Below are 13,904 nucleotides of genomic sequence, written 5' to 3'. Positions count from 1 at the left end.
TGGCATGGGGGAGAAAATCAAAGGGTAAAAGTGAGAAAACTTGTGGGTTCGGATAAAGACAGTTTAAAAAGCAAAAGCTGAGTATGCAAGCAAAGCAAAACAAGGAATTCATTCACTCCTTCCCATCAGCAGGCAGGTGTTCAGCCTTCTCGAGGAAAGCAGGGCTCCATCACACGTAAGGGTTACTTGGGAGGACAAAACACCATCACTCTGAACGTCCCCCCCTTCCTTCTTCTTTCCCCAGCTTTACATGCTGAGCATGATGTCATATGGTACGGAATAGCCCTTTGGGCAGTTGGGGTCAGCTGTCCCGGCTGTGTCCCCTCCCAAGTTCTTGTGCCCCCCCAGCCTCCTCGCTGGTGGGGTGGGGTGAGGAGCAGCAAAGGCCTTGACTCTGTGTAAGCACTGCTCAGCAGTAACTACAACATCCCTGTGTTATCAGCACTGTTTCCAGCACAAATCCAAAACATAGCCCCATACTAGCTACTGTGAAGAAAATTAACTCTCTCCCAGACAAAACCAGCACAGTTGCATTCAATAGTTAAGCTGGGAAGTTACAAGAGATAAGGACTTGGGGCAGCTAGTGATAAGAATAGAGAAGTATAGAATAAATGCGGAAGAAAGGGTACGCTGTGTCTTAAATTCAAATACATAACTTCAAAATCTGATCCTTCCAGGACAGTTTGTAGTAGTAAACCTCACGTATGGAATTTGAAATACCTAGTGGATAGGGTAGTTGTTCCATAGATTTTGCTGACAGATCTTGCTTTTCTTACTGCTTTTCTGTTATTGTGTGGTCTTACTCAGAGATGGGCTGTAGTAGATTTTTCAAGGTGTTAATATATTTGATGACTTTCTGTGTGTTTTTGAATGTTTAGATTATGTGACTCTACTGTTAACTACAAAAAAAACCCTTTCACTTCGAGAGAGTACTACATATAGTGAGAGCCTGATGGACATTTGTACCATAGAAAAGGATATCACTAACATAATTTATGTATGCTATAGTGAATATTAAATATAGAAAATATTTAAATTCATGAAGCTGGCACCATTAATATACTTATTTGTCTGGATAGAAATTGTTAGAAACTCTTGAAACTGAGAGTGTGGTGGAGTTTTGGCTGGGTTCCCCTCCACCCCAAGTTTCTGTATTTGTTAAGAAGGTTTCTAATATGTCTTGTGTTTACAACTTAAAAAAAAATCAATTTGTTTCATAAAACTGCTTGTGTCTTTAGATGAGTTACCAGAACTCTCTCTCAACTGAAACACGTTAAGCTTGTTGAATGTGGCTATAGTGTCAGGAGGAAAGCAAGTGAAGACACATGGGTTGTGTTGTCTTTACTATGCTAAAGCTTTGCTCATTATATCTGATGAGCATAACAAAGTATTTAATGGACTAAGGCAAAACCATTGTGCTTTTTAACTTAAGCCCATAATGATATTTGTAATATTTTAAAAGAGCAGAAATAACTTCTTATAGCTTCATTCAGTTTTGGCTGATCATTGTTTTTCAGAATTTCTTAGACAAACTGTTTTTTTAATTAGATATGCAATCAAGTTTTATCTGTCTATTCTTTTTCCATATGAGGGCACGTTTCTAGATTAATATAAATTCAAATGATTAAAGGTTCTCTTACCGTACAGTGAAATTTATTTTGTAAGGGAGTTCTTAATTGGCATTGCTGATCACACTGCTGGTAGTAGCCATCTTGAAGATTTCGGGCTCTAGGAAATTTGTAGTGCAGAGACTGTGAAGCCAAGTCTTCTTTTCTAAGACATTTTTCAGGTTATTTCAAGAGTCCTTTAACAGCTATTCTGCATATACTTAGCCTTGCATAAACTTAGCCTTGCATAATCTTTAAGGGTTTTTTTGTTTTGTTTTGTTTTCCTATCTGACAGCATCTGGATCTTAAGTTTTGATGCAAACCAAATTCTAGGTTTGCAAGCTGTAAAGAAAAAGCATTATAGGAAATAATTTGACTCATCTGTAATTAGTGTATTCTGACTTTCCTTAAATCTACCGATATCCTTTTGCTCTGCTATGGAAAGGTTTTGGCAATACCAAAGGTAGCAAGCTTACTCCTTTAAACATCAGAGATCAACTATGCTTTTTAATCTGCTAGTATTAGAATAGATAGGTAGGATATGTTCTCAAGTGGGAATTTGCAAGTAAGTTTGGGGAGAATTGAAACTTAGAATTTGACTAGAGGTCTTTGTGCCTGGAGGTACCTATGGTTAAAAAGTAATTACAGGTGGACTTACACCATTGAATAGATCTTCACTTTTTCAGAACTTAATTTTTTTTTCTGTTTAGATAAGCCATCACAAAACTCAGAGAATGAACAAAATTCTGTAACCCTGGAAGTACTGCTTGTGAAAGTTTGCCACAAGAAACGAAAGGTAAAAATGATTTGACAAAGTATTAATATGTAGTAAAGCAAAATGTTTACCTGATTCTGGAACGTGTATTTAACATTGCCATACAAAAAGGTGATGGTGAAATGATGCTTCTGTTGAGATTAATTTAGTCTTTAAATTTCAGAACTAATCTATTCAAGTTGGTTTTTATTGACTGGGTAAGGGATTCTTCAGAAACAAATATATATATATATATATATATACACACACATGGATTTTGCTCTGCTTTGTGAGAAATAACTGGAAGTTTAAAAAAACATTCAGCTTTGTTCATTGAATTTAGCTTGCTTGTAAGTCAGATTCACTCATTGTGAATTTCAGCCACTTCTATTTTTACTTCAATTTTTTTGTATCACATCATTAAACTATTAATTCTGTTGTGAGTTCCAGAGGCTTAAGTAAACCAGGCAATCATAAAATAGTCTATGCCTTTTTGAGTTTAGAAATAAGAAGGAACAAGTTGTAATTGTTTTGAATTCCCCAGTCATCTGCCAAGTCTTGTCTCTTTCCTTGCTTTTTCTGTACCTATGTTTTTTACATTGATCATCTCAATTATTGCAGATTTTAGCTACTATGAATCATAAACAATTTACATATTTTTAAAAAAGTATCTTTTAATTTGTTTGCTCTTTTAGCTATGTTTGTTTCACACCATTTGGCAAATTATCTTTACAGCTGTGGGAATATGGGAGGCTCAGTAATGCATGCTGTAATTTTTAACAAAAAAGGGAAAGATTTGCAGTCAGAACTTTGTATATTTTTCCTAAGAATGTTAAGCTGTTTTGACATGTTTTTAAGAGTTAATATTGTTTCTAGCCAATTTTGTTACTTGTTATAGTATGGATAAATATGGTAGAAGCAGGAGGTACTGATGGTTATTTGAAATGTTTTGCTGCAAGTTTCATACTTAGGCCATCTTGCCTTGTTTTTCCAATACTACACAGTGCTCAATGATCTATTTGAGAGATACTGAATATAATAAATCCTAGGTAAGTGGTTCTTTATCTCCCAGATAGCACAAAGTGCACTTTGTAATATTGGAAGGAGAAGATAGGAGGCCCTGGAAATATATATGTAACCAAAACATTTAATTTCTTTAAGTAAACAGAATTAAATTAGTATTAATGACTGTTCTACAATCTTTCTAAATGCCTCATGTTAGTGTTAATTTAATCACTTAGAGAAAGATGGCTGCTGCCAGAAATGGTTATAAAATGCCAGTTTTATTTACACTTTCAACTCTCTGTTTTTACATTGAAAACCTGGGACTGTTATTCCAGATTTTTTTATTTACATCTGTTACAAGGCTTATTTTCAAAAAGATGGCAGGACAAGGACAGTTCATAAATAATATAAATTTTAACACTTAATGTCTTTACTTTGTATTCTAAAAACCTAAACCTTAGCTTTCTTTCCTGTTTTCCTGCAGGATGTCAGTTGTCCTATAAGACAGGTTCCTACAGGTAAAAAGCAGGTGCCTTTAAACCCAGACCTCAGCCAAATAAAACCAGGCAACTTCCCATCACTTGCAGTTTCCAGCAATGAGTTTGAACCAAGCAACAGCCATATGGTGAAGTCTTACTCATTGTTATTCAGAGTAACTCGCCCAGGAAGAAGAGAGTTTAATGGACTGATCAATGGCGAAACTAATGAAAACATTGGTAACTTCAATCTTTAAATATGCTTTTACAGGGTTTATCTTGTAGGCACGTATACAGTTGTCTTGATCTGCAGTGTTAGGTCATACTCTGAGAAGGGCCAGTAATAGATGAGTGACTAAACTGGCTTTCATTTGTTTTCAGTCTTTTTCAAGATGGGGCTAAAATACAGTTGGTAGCTAGAAATGGTGCTTCTATTTCTGTGTAAATTTAACACCAGTTTTTACTAATGTGTGATGGTGAAGGTGTGAGGCAACACTGTTGGGGGGTGAATAGTGTTAGAGAGCCCTGTGGTCGCTGTGACTATCATTAAACCTCCAGCCACACTGGTCACCACTGACTCAGCTGTAGGTGCTATCGTGGTCTCTCATCAAAACTAAATGACTAGCCAATAAAGAAAATACCTTAATAACAAAATTTTAAAAGCTATTTTCTTAATCTTATCAAGACATGTTATGTTACATCACAAATGTTACAGCTTTGAAGAGTGCGTGTAGAATGAAAGACTTTCTTTCTCACTATTTTGTAGCTACAAGAGGAGGAAGGTTGAATCCCAAATTCTTTATGCTGACAGAGTAATAGGATTAAAATGTAAATATATGTGAACATATCTAAAATATGATTGTTGTTAAGCTAAGTGCTCTTTCCAGTGCCATTGAGCTGTTCATTAAATACTATGTCCTTTTCTGTTGTATGACACATCTGACATAATCAACAGCCAGCTATATTTAAAGTTGCATAGAAGCTGTTCAACCTTTTGAATTCATGCTTATATAATAATTGAATACCGTATTTCTTATGTACAGATGTCAATGAGGAGCTTCCAGCTAGAAGAAAAAGAAACTCTTCAAATCGTGAAGATGGGGAAAAGACATTTGTAGCACAAATGACTGTATTTGATAAAAACAGGTAATATTATCCAAAATAAATATTGTTTCTTTTAATTGTTAGGAATTTGTTTAATATTAAATCTATTCTTTATTTTCAGTGTTGGCTGTCTTTGGCTGCATTTTTAGTTGGTAGTTACAATAAGAGCTTAGGCTTGTTGTCTTTTTTTTTTAAGGTCTACAAGTTTCATAATGCACATTGTGTAGTGAGACCTGTCCAGTGACAATTGTAAATTATTCCCTTTTATAAACTTGAGTATTGTCCTGTTAATATGCATCAGTTTGTTCCTTGTCAGTTTTTTGACAGACGTAATTTATGTGGTTCTGTTAAAGATCAGTGACAGCATAATTGAAAAGTAAATCAAACAAACAAACAGTCTCTGAAATATGCTTACTGCTTACATTCTATTTGGTGGCATAATTTTCTCCATGCCCAGACTCTTACTGATGCAGTCACAGATCTTATTCTGCTAGTACCTAAAGAAGACATTAGTTCTCCATTACTACAGTGAAATCAAACAAGTAGTTAAAATGTGATGAAATATTTTAATATTTGTTATCCTGGAACTACTTAATGTATTTTAAAGAAGGTGGAGTGGGATGAACTTGCATGTAGCTATAGCTTAGAGCAGTCCAGATAGTTCAGAAGATAAGTAGCATACCATCTACCGGTAAGTGGACATTGTAGTTGTTTGTCCTGCAGAAGATGATAATACCAGCGACAGCCAAAACACAGTATATGAAAATAAGACTTCTATCCATGGCAAATGTAGATCCCAGGTGGAGATAGGTATTCAGATAATTTCTTTATTAGTAAAAATATAAATATAGCTTCAAGAAAAAGCTGCTTAAAACATAGTTCCAAGTGATTCTGACAAAATGGTCATTTATCCAAATAAAGTTTTAGAAGTCTTATATTTTGAGTAGGTTTTTTTTAAGAAATGTCTTTCTCTAATTTATCTTCTTAGAAGTCTTGACAATATTTTCTTCTTTTCTATTACTGAATTCCACTGGAGAACTTTAATATGCTAAACATGATATGAACTGTTAGGTGGTTTTGTAGTAAGCTAGGACATTTTCAACCATGCTGCTGTATAAGTGATACTGCAGCAGAACCAAATCATGCATAAAAATTGGTATTTTTTTTTAAATCTTAAAATTTTACTTTATGTGGAAAGCCATCTTCAAAATATAAGCTATTAACTTGATTAATTATTTGTGGATTTTTTTTAAAGTATAAGCTATTAATTTATGTTAACCTCTTGAAGTTACAGTCTCCTGTTTGATGGAGAAATTGAAAAATAAGTTATTTTACCCAGACTCCGGGCCTGGAAAAGGATTATACATATCATGCAGATCTAGGGAAAGTATTGTCTTAAGTCCATTATCTTCTCTATTCTATATGTTTATTTTTTTTACCTTTTGAAGCTCTTACTGTTCTAAATAGAGTAAATGATGAAAGAGTTAGTGGTTTGCAAGATGCTGTCAAGAAATAGAGCAAAAGGTCTCTGATGGCTTACTTGGTGTGTTTATAACTTTATTCTGCTGGGATACTTCTGCTGTAATATAGTTTACATGTAAAAGAAAAAGATAGGCTGTAGTTTACCTGTTCCAATATCTCACTGTAGAATACTGAAGTGTCTAGAAACAGAGGCAGCCTTTTGCTGCAAGATGTAATTCCCAAGTTCAAACTGTGCAACAGTTTGCACACATTCACAATTTATCTACTTAGTAACAACTCATTTATTTTGAATGATGCTTCTGTAGCTTATGATCTGTTGTCAGGAATTCAGTGCCATTGCTTCAGAAAGTAAAGTCTCAAAAGAAAAAATACAAAATCTTGGGAAAGTGAGCTTGTATTGTAAATTGATGTTACTTGCTGATTTGTGTTGATATCTTTAAAACACATGTATCCATGAAACATTTTCCTGAGACTATACCTTTGATTCACTGCTATTTCTTTTTTGCTTTTCCTGTGCTGTTCAGCAAGTGGCAACAAAATAAAACTAAGTAGAAATCAGAATTTCTCAAGCCTCACTGAACAGACTGCCACATAGAAGGAAGCAGGGTGAGATAGGGAGGAAAGTGAAAATGTAGCATGTTGATTAACATGTTTGAATTACCCATGCTAGTCTATGTAAAGCGGTTTTTTTGTTTGCTTTTTGAGAAAGTCATACTTAAGAGGATTTCAACATAGTAAATATTAAGGTTACACCTGACATGGCTTTAATACGAAGATAGGATTCCTTAGTTTTCGAGGCCCGATTAGAGGTCATATTGGTTTGCTAGAACAGAGTAGTTTATTAATAAAGCACAATAAATAAGAGATGATTTGGAGGGGGTGTCGTTCAGTTTGGTTTTTGTTTCTTCACAGGAAGATTCCCATCATAGTATTAATTTTGTATTAACAATAGCTTTCCTACATCTCTTGGAATCACTTGGATGGAGGCTTCTGCGTTAACATTTGGCATTAGGCAGCTTTTTCGTTATGATGGATGGTATTTACATAAGATTCACACTTAGTTGCCAAATAAGTTTTCCTGAAAATCTGCCTTTAGTTTCATGGAAACTTAGTTACTGTAAAATATATTCTACATTTTTATAGGTAAACAATAAAAATGAGCTGCTTTACTCATAATACATGTTTTGTCTTGACAGGCGCTTGCAACTTCTGGATGGGGAATATGAAGTGGCCATGCAGGAAATGGAAGAGTGTCCCATTAGCAAGAAAAGAGCAACATGGGAAACAATACTTGATGGAAAGGTATGGATTGTTTAGTGGCTGAAAGACCTATCTTCACTTAAAATGGTCTGGATTAAGGTGGAACACAATTCAAAGTGCAGTCAGTGGCTGTTCCTCTGAAAATAGATTAAATTGAACAGGAAGTAGTACTTCTCTTTCAGGATGTATGGACATAAGTTTTAATTTAGCTCTCGGTTTAGGAAAGCTTTGACTGCACTAGATTGTTAATACAAGCAGGTATTAACTACTGTAGGTATGGCAGCTGTCTCTTTCAATGACTTCTGAAATTCTGTCCTATAAAATCAGGCAAATTAAATGTTTGTTATTGTAATAAATTCAAGTTGGACGAATCAAAAGGAACAAACTGCAGAAGCAGAATATTTTGGGGAAAGAAAGAGGAACCCAGAGCTTTCATAGGTGTGATATTACACACATACCTTAAGAGAATGCTGATGAAATTTAGTGATGAAAGGAAGAGGGTGTGTCAGTGTAGGCGAAAGTGTTGTGCAGAGAGAAATTGTTGAGTGAGATGAGTCAACACTCAGTGATACAGTGAATGCAGGTGACTCTATGCACTTACATAGTCACATGCTCCCATGTTCTGGGACACTATCAGTTGTAAGTGACTGAGGAGAAGAATGTGAAAATTCTAAATGGTTGCAAAGTAGTTGTGTATCAACATGATTATATAATTATGAAAAAAGCAGAGATGATCCAAAGTATGTAGTAAAATTATAGTTATAAGCTCTGTTATCCTATTCAGTCTTTACCTGGAATACTGCTTCTGATTCTGTTAAACTGTGTTCAAGAAGTTAAAACTGAAAAAGCTAGAAGCAGCTTTTAGGAAGATCATAGGAGGATATCCTCCACATGTAAATGTGCTTAAAAAGATAGATAGATAGATAGATATATAGAGAGAGATATAAATTGCTGTAACTTTGTTAAACTGAGATGGGGATATGGTTGCTTTCTGTTGTTGGGAGAATGTGAGAGATGTTTTTCATGCTGGAGGTGCTACCGCAAAGAGAAGAGAAAATAGTCACGGCCAATGCGTTTATCACCCAGATCTGTTAAGGACATTGTCATTCGTTTTCTGTTTTTGCAATAGCATTTCTGTAAACTAATGAAGTCTAATAAAGAGCTTTTAAGATGGAATTCTCTAATCTCATTGATAAATTTAGGGTATGATGCTTGATAATAGGAGTTTGGACTTGACTCAGGTCTCTTCTATTTCTTTATTAACTTGATAAGTGAGTGGAATATAAGAACATATCCACAGGAGAATATTACAATAGCATTTCTACAGCAGACAGTGGTACGGTTTTTAAAGCTTGTGTATTAATATACAATAATGGACTGCAGAATTAGGAGTAGGTGTGAGTAGAAAGAGAAGTACATTGGCTTCAGGCTGGTGAGTAAGTGCTGTTTTCTTTCTAGTCAGGGCCCATGCTGTTTACTGTTTAGTGTTTCACAAAGATCAATGTGTGCCACAGTATGTTAATGAAGTGGTTGCTCAAGTAACATGCAGGAAACTGCATAGTCATCTTTTCCAGCTTTTTTTTTTTTTTTTTTAGTATATCTAAATGTGTATGCTTATGTTGAAAACACAAGGACTTCTGGTGATTTAAAAAATTAAATCTGTCCCCATTCCGTGAACATTTTCTCATGATTGTTTTTCTACATGGGAAGACACTAATTCTGCTGTTTTATTTTGATTCCCTCCCCCAGAGATTGCCTCCATTTGAAACATTTTCTCAGGGACCTACACTTCAGTTTACTCTTCGTTGGACAGGAGACACAAATGATAAGTCTACAGCTCCTATAGCTAAGCCTCTTGCAACACGAAATTCTGAAAGCCTCCCTCAAGAAAACAAGCCCAATTCTGTTAAACCTACTCAGACTATAGGTAAGCAAACTTTGGTTTTGCTGCTGAATAATCATCTGCTTAGCACTTCTGTACTTCAGGGTTCCTGACTCACTGATGCCACTGCTTCAGGTAATCTTAAACATGAAAAAGCAACAATGACTGGGCTTTGTTGTATCCCATATTTTGTACATTTTTTTAAGGTAAGTTTAAAAGCTAAAAATAGTGGGGTCTTTGAAGTCATGAGAATATTGAAGTGATTTATATAGGATGCTCATAAATCCTGATGTGAAATAAGTTGGGAGAAATCCCTGAATAGGACTTCTAGGATTGTCTGTTTTGCTCTACACATTTTAATTACTGTTCTGTAAGTATTTGGATTTATAGTATTAATAAGTTCCTTTTTTTTATGCTTTGTAGTGAAAATAGACAAATTTGTCTATCAGATGATATATTTAGCTCATGGAAAACGTAGCTGCTACTGTGAAATGTGACAGAAACTGTCTAAAATATTGTACATTACATTGCACATTTGTGGTGTTAAGGGAACGCTTATGAACTGGCACTAATCTCCTTGATACATAGTTTGATGTCTAGGCAGGGTCCCATAATGGAAGCACAATATATATATTTTTATTATTTAGCGGCATTTTCTGCATGTTTGCACAAGTTAACAAAGATTTCTGTTTGAGCCTAAAGGTTTTTTCTGCTTTTATTCATTTTGGGCAGTCTGAGATTGTCTAGATAGAATGCAGGCTTACAGTTAGTACTGTCTAAAAATAATTCTGTGTAGGTAAGAGAAAAATATAGCAAGTCTGCAAACTATTACTACAATGTGAGGTAAGTCTGTATTTGTTATATGTAAATTAATCTGTATGTATTATTGAACTAGTTTCTCCCTAGTCATTAATTAATGTTTAGAGCATTGTAATTTAAAACTAAATGCTTTTTAAGTTCAGAATTTTTCAATGATCTGAAATGTAACTGGTTTTGTTTCCTTTTGCAAGTTAGTTTCTGTGCATTCTTTCCAGAAGAATTTACATATTGTCAAACTTCATAGTCAGCTTTTGAACTGTTTTATCATAACTTTAAATATATATCACATTAAAAGCAGTAATGAATAGACTATTTAAAATTGGGTTGCTGAACCTTGCTTTATGGAAACATTTTTAAGTAGTGTACAATTATTTTTCTTTTACTTCTTTGCTTGGTTTGTATTTAATGTAGTAGTGGCACCTCTGTGGCGGCTACATTGAAAATGTAATGTCATTACCACTGTAATATGATCCACTACTTTGGAGATTACATAATGTCAAAAACATTAATGCAGTCTGCTAATATTCACTGCAAATCTAAAATTACAGTTTTTGTTACCTTAATATATCCCATTGTATATTTAAACACATTAGTTCAAGAGCTATTGAAATGTCTAGAAACTGCTCATTCTGCTGTTGCTGTTACTAAAAAGATTGTCTTGTGAAGCTGCTGAACATAAAATTATATTTATCCTAAATTTATATAGGTAATTTTAAGCACTATTTTAGAAAAACTTTGTAAAATGTCCTTTGGTATTTCTGTAGGCATATGTTAAAACAACAAGTATGTGTTCCCAGTCAGTTTCTTTATGGAAAGTCGTCTGGGAACATTTCCCTTTACATAAGGTTAGCTAATCAGTAGCAGTGCTGGGACTTACCTTGATAATTTTAATGGACTTACAAGGTTGGACCCTTTGGAAAAAAAAAAAAATGTGCTATCACACATTCTTTGAAAATTTTTAATTCATGCATGAGGTAAAAACATTAACAGATGTCTACTTGTGAGATGTTTTGCAGAAGATTGTAGTATTAAGATATGCGGTTAGATATGAAAAAAAAACCCATGAATTTTTCTCCTTCAAGAGTTGTTTAGATCTTCTTGCAAAATACTGGGATAGCTGCTGGGGTGGGGGTAACCAATTGTATATTTCAGTCCAGTTAACTGAAAACTTCACAAAGTGATGTAGCTGTGCAGCAGGTAGCATGCTATTTGATTATAATTATCTCAAGAAATTAAGTTTTTATATTTTAAAATACAGATTTATTATTAATTTAGTTCAGTTGCTTAATTGCAATTTCATTAATATGTTTCTAAAAACATGTTTCTTCCTTGCTATCCCAGAGCTTAGCTCAAAAAAGCTACTACTAAAATACTTTTTGACACTAGATAGAAAAGGCACCTTTGAATGACCATTGTGTCTTTTTTTTTTTTTTTTTTTTTAATAGCCATTTCCTGTCTCAGGATCATATTTAATCTGAAACTCCCCTTTGATTCCTAACTGGCAGTGGGGGCTGGCGTAGATACTATCTTTCTTTTGTCTTGCTCACAGTTGTTTGTAAGTTTGGCTTGGAATATTGTGTTGTCAGGTAAGGCCCAAGGACAGCTGGGAAAACTTAAATTGTACAGCAGGCAACAGGCTGCTCCTGTTGTTTAAACACTTACAAACATACCTAGACTTGACTGGCACCCGATTCACTTCAGAGTAATCAGTATTTTCAAGCATGTAACTAGACTGGGACTGTGTGATTAAGGAAACTTCTAGGTCCCTATTACAGAAGTAATTATCTGGAGTGCAGTGGTTCTGTCTCCAGGCTTAATCTCTGGGGTATGTAGCCAGGCACTGTTTGCAAAGAGTTGCCTTGCTTGGAGTTTTGGGGTTCATCTGTGGTAGTGCATCAGAGAATTTGTGCAAAATGGTATTTCAGTTTGGTTTTGTGTTGGGTATATAACTCTGAGGTTTTGGAGTTGTAGTAGTAATAGCAAGGGAATGATTATTATGAAAAAAATACTGCTTTTCCAAATGTGCTTTTTATGCAGTTGTATTGCAGTATATGTTGGGAAACTTGATGTGTCAACGATAGCTCACCTCTGGTGAGACTTTCTAAGAGTAGCAATTCTTTTCACTGCTTTTAGAGCCTTAGTGTGTAGTAATACAAAAGTTAGAGCAAGAAGAATTTCACCCCTACCTGTACAGAAGCCATTGTCTAGAATGATCCCTAACATCCTCAGCCAACCTACAGACATCTTTGTCTTTGGAAAGAGTACAAGAATATTTAAATAAGACTGATTCCTGTCTTCTGAATTGAATATTTTACCTGAGCTAGGGATTGCAGACACTTAGGTTTCTTAAATTGTGATGAATGGCTGACACTTAACACACACAAACATGAAGTAATTTCCAATAGAAGAAAGGCAGCAGAAGCAGGGAAGTACTTGAACTTTCACTGTAAAAGTTGTTCTGCTTTCTCTTTACTTCCTCATACCTGGCCTCCTTGTATTTGAGTTTCTTGGAGACCTATATTGTAATTTGTTAGGCAGATTTTATGCTCAGACTTGCAAAAGAAATGATGGTATGTTGACTAACTCTAGAAGGTGTGTACTAGTTGACTACATAATAAATACAGAGGCAATAGGCACGTGGCAAGGCTGCATTGCTAATGTACTGATAGAACCCATTTTTTCTTGTATCAGAGAAGCCAAGTATTCCAGTAAATTGGTAAAGTTACAGCAAGAGCCACCTCCCAAAATAGTACAGCAGACTCTTAATACAAGAATATATCGCAGTGCAGTGCGCAGCATTGTAGGGTATTTATGATGGTTGTGCTGTTTTCAGTCTCTGAATACCAAGAAGGCAGGAGAGTGAAAATAGTAGGAAACTTCTATCAGTTAGAGGTTCTGATAGTAAAAGAAGAAAATCCAGTGCATCTTTCCCAAGGGTATATGAATTTGGTGTTGTCATTTTACTTTGGCATGTTTCCCAAGGCAGACCAGTGGAATAAAGACATCAAAGACTTTCTAAATGTGGCTGCTTAAGCTTTGCTGTAATTACAAAGTGCTCAAAGTAACTGAGCCATGGAATTCTAATTTCTCTGATGTGGTACAGGCCGAAGTGTCAGGCTTCCTCTCTTTTTCATACAGAAAGAGGATGAAATTTCCCTTGTTCTCCAAAATATTAAATATGAAGTAAGTGCATCTTCTAAAAGATCTCCTTATGTCAGTAGAGCTGGGACTTGTTTTGCCATCTTTTTCACCATTCAGAAGCAAGTAGGTGTCATTATTTGGTTTCTCCTGGGGGTAGATTTATAAACCTGCTTAGATATGTGGGGTTTCTTGTTAATTGTATGGAATCAAATAATCTTACTAAGATTAAAATGTATGGAAGAGGCTCAGAGGCAACCGAGCAGTGCCATTGCACATACAAACAGTAAGTGTTTGAGTGTAAGAGTTAAGGGTTAAAGTTTCAGTTAAATATTTTGTGTGTTACTTGCATTTCATATTGTTTTTTCTGTTGTGTG

General features: G+C 34.9%; 1 protein-coding gene across 1 annotated transcript in view; it reads left to right on the top strand.

Moving 5' to 3' along the window:
- The window catches only part of SUZ12 (SUZ12 polycomb repressive complex 2 subunit), a 33,253-nt gene that overhangs the window by 15,179 nt on the left and 4,170 nt on the right, over positions 1-13,904 (top strand). Inside the window, 5 exon segments of the mRNA XM_072881187.1 lie at positions 2,318-2,403; positions 3,851-4,082; positions 4,886-4,988; positions 7,625-7,730; positions 9,438-9,615. Of these exon segments, the coding sequence (XP_072737288.1) occupies positions 2,318-2,403; positions 3,851-4,082; positions 4,886-4,988; positions 7,625-7,730; positions 9,438-9,615 (705 nt within the window).

The sequence above is a fragment of the Ciconia boyciana genome, chromosome 16, assembly GCF_034638445.1.
Source record: "Ciconia boyciana chromosome 16, ASM3463844v1, whole genome shotgun sequence".
NCBI lineage: Eukaryota > Metazoa > Chordata > Aves > Ciconiiformes > Ciconiidae > Ciconia > Ciconia boyciana.
Note: the sequence above shows the minus strand (reverse complement) of the source record. Positions and strands in the feature narration are given on the sequence as shown.